Raw genomic sequence first — 6852 nt, forward strand, 5'->3', positions numbered from 1 at the left:
AGTCTGAAGGAGGTCTCGGTGTAAAAGACATAGGTGGCTGGAACAAAGCTTGCATTGTGCAATTGATCAGAAACTTACTGGCAAAGGAATAATCTCTATTGGTGGCTTGGATCTAATCTTATGTGATTAAAAATTCTGAGTTCTGGAAGATGAGTACCCCTACAAATGTCGGCTGGAGTTTCAAGTATATATTGAAAATGAGGCCTGATGTTTCTCACTTAATTGTTGGTCCGGTCAGAGAACTTAGCACGAGACAAATTTAGGAGGACATGCGCATCACGGCTCCAAGGGTCTTTTGGCACTATCTGGTTTGGTTCCCTGAGCGTATCCTAAAGCATAGCATAATCCTGTGGATGGCTATCTTAGATAGGCTCCCTACTCGGGTAAGGCTACTACGGATGGGATTAAACATTGAGAATGACAAATGTTTTCTTTGTGGTACTGAGGCTGAGACTAGAAATCATATATTCTTTGAGTGTGGTTTTGTAAAAGCATTATGGGGGGCTATACTTTCTCTATGTGGTGTCAATCGTAGAGTCGGCCACTAGGATAGAGAATTGGCATGGGTTATCCATTTTTTCAAAGGTAAGTCTCTCATTGTGAGAGTGTTTAAGCTCCCTTTGGCTAGTTATGTGTATGGCATTTGGAAGGAGAAAAATAGTAGACTGTTTGGGGGAAATCCTAGGCTGGTGGATGATGTGCTGGATGATATTAGAGAAACCATCCGGATTCGATTGAATGGCTGGACTATCAACAGAGTTGACTCGAGAAATGCTACCCTTTGTGTAAGTTGGGGTATCTCGTGAATTAGGGTATTCTTTGTTCTCTTGTTTCATTGGTTGTTGGTTGTATAGTAGCCGTTAACTTGTTGTTTATGTGGTAAGCTGGTTTCTTGTAGCATGTTTCCTGCTTGTATAGTAGTCGTTAACTTGTTGTTTACGTAGTAAACTGGTTTCTTGTAGCATGTTTCCTGCTTTCTTAGGTAATGAATATGGAATTATCTAAAAATAATAATATTTATTCTAAATATTTTTAATCATTTGATATGTAATCATTTATACTCGAACTGATAACCTTTAAAACGACAATAATTTCTTTAAGCAATGGTTTGCGTATTTACAATCTATTTTTAAGTTTGCAGCTTTCCTAATGATTTCATCGATGTTAACTACTAAAAAAAAATCTGGTCAAAAAGATAGTCTAATTATGGAGTATTAACAGTGAGGCAATGGATTAGAGTACATTTTTGCCACACGTATACGATCATGATTGCTCCAAAAATTCATAAGTAAAACCCTCTATATGCACCCGCAAACACACAGCAAAACCTCTTTAAATATTTTTTAATTACATAAAAAACAGTTGAAACAACTTTGGAAGACCCCGTGAGGAGCGGCATGAGACAGGCCCTTGTTCAAAAAGACACGCGTTTCACCAGTATTACACTTTAAATTTTACATGTGGCAGCTAACCATTGGTGGGATTGTTTCTTCTGGTTTTCTCTTTGGCTACAACTCTTGTACCCGTACAAATCGGATCACGAAACTAAATTTTATATTGGGTAAACTACCTGTTTGGTCACTTACTTATTACTTAATTTCTGTTTTGGTCATTTAACAAATCATATCTAATATTATGTTTCAGTTCTGTTTTAATCAAATGTAGTTAAAAATTAATAGTGATTTTGATGTGATATTTTTAAATTCTTTTAGATATTGATATGATATTATCTTATAATAACACGTCAAATTTACCGTTAAAATTTTAATAATGGGTGATCAAACATAAACTACGTAATATATAGCTGACCAAATAGGTAGTTTACGCTTTTACATTTGAAAAATACTTTCATAGATTAAGCCGCGTTGCTATAATACGCCCTCAGACACCGCCCTTCTCCCTCTTCATCATCCTTCCTAACGTGTATGCAGAATAACACAGGACAGCCCACTGTTTTATTCCTCTATCTCGTTAGAACAAACATTTTTTTTCATTTTAAATCTTCGATTCTATTTTGAATCTCAATTTTTTTTGGAAATTTTTACCTTTAATTCTTTCAGTTTACAGCAATCGAAAAAAAATGGAATCTGAGAAGCCAAATTATGGTGCAATAATGGTTTACTTCACAAAGCCTTCATGGGCTTTCCTTGTTCTACTCTTTACAGTCATATCAATCTTCTCTCTTCAAATCTTTCCAAAATCTATTCTTCCGTTTCCGTTCTTTCCCGTTTCTGGATCATCCGGACCCCACTTCGAATCCAGTTTTGATCCCGGAAGTTGCGCCGCGTTTTTCGGGGAGTTTCCGATCAGGAAACACGTTATGTCGTTGAAGGACTTCGGGGGAGTTGGCGATGGCAAAACGTCTAGATATTACCTTGTAATATTCCTGACTATTCAAAAAAAATTGAGATGTTTTCTCTTGTAGGCTTCGTTGATTCTATTGAGGAAAAGAGAATGCCATGAATGTGTTGATCAAATTAGGTTATGCATTTGTTTTGGGTTCATTGAATCAAGTTGGTTGAGTTAGAAACTTGTTTATCACTCCCCAACAGCTTGTTTAATGAAATAGACATATAGTTGGACATTTTAATTTATATCTGTCATTCCATTAATTTGTTTATCAACTTTGTGCCTAAGATATAAGTGCAATGGAGGTCGATTATGGTTTATCACAGTTCTGGTCTACATTTATTATAAATCTTGAAAAAGAGGAAATGTTTTAGTGTAGTTGTTTATCATTTATTTAAATTTGTTGCTAAAACTACGGATTTTTAATTTTGTGTTTATGAATGATAGGACCCTGAGGAATGGCCTATTGTAGAGCCATTGCCTTCTTATGGTAGAGGGAGAGAGAGATTGGGAGGAAGACACATAAGCCTTATTCATGGAAATGGTCTTACCAATGTTGTCATTACAGGTAATTTTATTTTGATTTCTCGTGATAACATGAAAAGGAAAGAAGAGTTGTTTTTTACATAAATGATATCAAGATGTTCTCATTGCCCGTAAAACCAAATATGGACCCCCTTTGTTTTAGTTCTCCAGTGTAAATGGACTCCCCTGAGTGCTCTTTTAGTTGTTCTTCATGTCCAGGATACATAAAAGCACAAGGTTTACCTTGATATCATTTTATATGGAGAGTGAAGTAGCATTACATTTATTTCCTGATGTGTATGTTATTCTTTATTGTATTTGAATTAGCTAAAGCTACCCCAGAATGGTATTATGGATTTACATATTGCATTCGCATTCATTTGAAGAAAAAGAATTATTAATTCCGTTTAGCTGATCACCGATAGAAACATCATCTCCTTATTCTGAATGTTCAATAAATATTCAGAGGGATCTTAAGCAGCTAATAAATTGTTAATGGATGGTAATTTCAATGGAAGCCACCATAGGACTCCTTTTTTTTTTTGGTATGCCCTAGTTGGATTGAACTAATCAGGCACATATTGGTAAAAAAGTTAAATCCTTTTGATTTGCAGGCTTGTGCCTTATATTGAAAAGCAAATTGGCGCTTATTTCTACTAGACTAGTGACGTCATTTACCTTATTTAGAAAATTTACCATTACTACGACAACTTCTACCATGAAACTTGTACCTGATGTGTAGGTTTTATTAATTATGTGTGATGAGTTGTTCTAATGCTGTAGGGAATAATGGGACAATTGATGGTCAAGGTCGAATGTGGTGGGAATTGTGGTGGAACAGAACACTAAACCACACGAGAGGCCACCTTGTAGAGCTAATGAACTCTCACAACATTCTTATCTCTAACTTAACCTTCCAGAATTCGCCGTTTTGGACCATTCATCCTATTTACTGCAGGTATGACATATCTTAATTTGTAGTAGTTCATCTAGTTTCATTTATTTATCCATTTATTTTGTATGCTTTTATTTTTTTGAGCTTGAATATTTAATTTTATTAAGGTAAAAGTGTCAACCTCTTTTGATCCAATGTGAAGGTGAGATGCATCCCCTGGCACTTGATAGTGTTTGCAAAGCCGGAAAAAATAATTTTGGCTGCAAAATCAGTTTTAAGAGAGTGAATATTAATATCTTAAGATTTCCCAACTATGCACCTTCTCTCATTTAGACACTTACACCCCAGAATTACTTGTAAGACAACGAAAAGAACTGAGAGATTCTGTTATGTATCCAGATGTTACTTCTCACAGTTTTCTCGAATATTACAATTATAAGAAAGTAACTAATCGTTAGTTTTTCTACTTTTTCTTTCAGCAATGTAGTTGTTAAGGGCATGAAAATATTGGCTCCACTGAATGCCCCAAATACTGATGGAATAGACCCAGGTATGTCAATCTCATTCACCGTCTTCGTGTGTGCCTTATACAGTATTGCATCTAATATGAACAACCTAAATCTCATAATAGAGACATCTTTTCCGACATCCTCATCGAACTGTGTGCAGACTCAAGTACCAATGTATGCATTGAAGACTGCTATATCGAGAGTGGAGATGATCTTGTAGCAGTGAAAAGTGGATGGGACCAATATGGCATCAGAATGGCACGACCAAGCTCAAACATAAAAGTGAGGAGAATCTCAGGCACTACACCAACTTGTTCAGGTGTTGGTATTGGGAGTGAGATGTCTGGAGGGATTTTTAATGTAACTATCGAAGATATGCACGTTTGGAATTCGGCAGCTGGGGTCCGTATAAAGACTGACAAGGGAAGAGGGGGATACATTGCGAATATCACCATAAGAAATATAACTATGGAACGAGTCAAAATTCCTATTAGGCTCAGTAGAGGCTCCAATGATCACCCAGACGACGGATGGGATCCTAAGGCCATGCCTAAAATAAAGGGGATTTTCATTAGTAACATTTTTAGTTTGAATTCAACAAAGGCTCCGGTACTGGCTGGTATTCACGATGCATCATTTGAAGGGTTATGCTTCAAGAACCTTACCTTACTTGGACTTTCCCCAACTGCAGCATGGCACTGTGAGTTTGTTTCCGGTTGTGCAGATTCAGTGTTCCCATTGCCATGTCCCCACTTGCAGAACAATGGCTCCTCAGCATGTTGCTCATAGGCTCAAAGTTTCAAGGTGAGTTCCTTCCCGAGTGCATATGGAATTTTCACCCATGGACACAGACACTTCGAACAAATCAGACCATAAAGGTGAACCATATGATAAAAATGACAAGGGTTTGAGTTGCTCATGAAATTATGGTCTGGATGGAGGAGATGGTCCAATTTTGTGAGATTAGATATGAGATTCATGCATACTGCATTTTTGTCAAAATACATATCATTCATTGAGCAGTTGGGTTGCTTGGGTTGACAGTTTTTTTTCTGGTTTTGACTGTATTACAGTGTGATGTTAAGTGTTGATTTATATTTTTTTCACACGTGTAACAAAATGTATCTCATGTGTATGGTGGTATATATTATTTATTGATATTTTAATATACATAGATTTGATATTTGCATTTTTAAAATTTTGATGCATAGATTCTGCAAAAATAAGCTAGTTCGAGAATGTCGTTTTTTTAAACTAGAGTTTGAGTTTTAATTTTTTATTTCGAGTTCGAGTCAAACTTGACAATTTTAAATTCGCGAGTTTGCGAATCAAGCTCAATTTTAAACATTTCGAGTGGAGTTCAACAATACTAGAGTTCTACTAGATTCATTTACAGCACTAATAATCCAGATTAATTTCCGGGTGTTTTACGAAATAAGAGCATAACAATACAAGGAAAAATGAGAAAATTAGGTACATGATTGAGGTAGAGTGGAAGGTTTTTAAGTGAAAATTACATTTGGGATCTCTTCACCATTTCCAGAAAACATTGGAACCGCACTTGTATTTGTACTTTCTGCAACCAACAAACGAAATTCTCAACCTAATTTAATCTCATCATCAACCTAATAAACTTGTTGAAGAAACAAGAGAACGAAAGTTGGAACCTTTAGTTTTGCAAGATCTTGGTACCCAGTAAAGTCCTCAGGGAACTTGCAGCTGCCTAATTCAACAGCGTATGCTCTCGCAAAGTTTGCTCCAGTTGTGGCTAACCTCTTCTTGTCATTCAATTCCTGCGCTTCCCCAGCTTAATCTATTTTGAAACCTGAAGAAACCCCCCAACCATGTTTCCACTATCTTTTCAATTTTCATAGCAAACATACCTTGTTAGCTTTGCTCTTTTCGATTTAATAATCGATGACACTGGCATTTGCGGAAGAAGCGGCGGCTGTGGTGAAAAGGGTAGCTGCCAAATACCGCATAGTAGCTCTTCTTCCTTCACTGCCACCTGATTCTTTGGTGTCTTTAGTCTGTTGAGCTCTGATCACACGCGACCTGTGACCACCAGGCACGACCGTGGAAGCAACTGATGGTGCCTTGGCACTAAGACCAGATGATTCACCGCTCAAGATTGCAGGCTAAAACGCTGGAGTTCATGGCTGCCATTGCTTACTACAGAAAATAAACCTTACTTTTCTTTATTATTTTATTTTTGTTTTTATGAAGTAATTGAGTATAATAATAGGATTTGTGATTGGGGATATTTGAAAAGGAGTGATGTACTATGATTTGGATTAATGATTGTGATTGATTGTGATGGAATGTGGATATGGTGAGATTGCCTTTTATTGGCAAAGTTCACTCTTCATGGTTTATTTGGTTCCATTTAAAGTATGTGGCAAGCCAACCTTTAATTTCCACTTTGGAATCTAAATTTTGCGGTGCTTTCTATTCTCAGGCAGATTGAGGTTGAATGTGTTACTTTTGCCACTATAAAATTACGGTATAATTTCTTTGGCTTGCACTGTTGCACATATTGTTTAGCAATCTTTGTATTCTCTATCTTGCTAAAAT

The 6852-nt window shown here is 36.5% G+C and overlaps 1 protein-coding gene and 1 pseudogene across 1 annotated transcript; one reads left to right on the top strand and one right to left on the bottom strand.

Moving 5' to 3' along the window:
* The first annotated feature begins 2031 nt into the window (after positions 1 to 2031).
* Positions 2032 to 5441, top strand: LOC120184580 (probable polygalacturonase). The gene is made up of 5 exons (XM_039189005.1): positions 2032 to 2377; positions 2797 to 2917; positions 3658 to 3832; positions 4249 to 4319; positions 4439 to 5441. Exons 1-5 carry the CDS (start codon positions 2081 to 2083, stop codon positions 5065 to 5067), a joined length of 1293 nt encoding a protein of 430 aa, XP_039044936.1. The 5' UTR covers positions 2032 to 2080; the 3' UTR covers positions 5068 to 5441.
* Positions 5442 to 5699: 258 nt separating this feature from the next.
* Positions 5700 to 6444, bottom strand: LOC120184646 (annotated as a pseudogene).
* Between the last annotated feature and the right edge of the window lie 408 nt (positions 6445 to 6852).

The sequence above is a fragment of the Hibiscus syriacus genome, unplaced genomic scaffold (genome assembly GCF_006381635.1).
Source record: "Hibiscus syriacus cultivar Baekdansim isolate YM2019G1 unplaced genomic scaffold, ASM638163v2 tig00112925_pilon, whole genome shotgun sequence".
Classification (NCBI taxonomy): Eukaryota; Viridiplantae; Streptophyta; class Magnoliopsida; order Malvales; family Malvaceae; genus Hibiscus; species Hibiscus syriacus.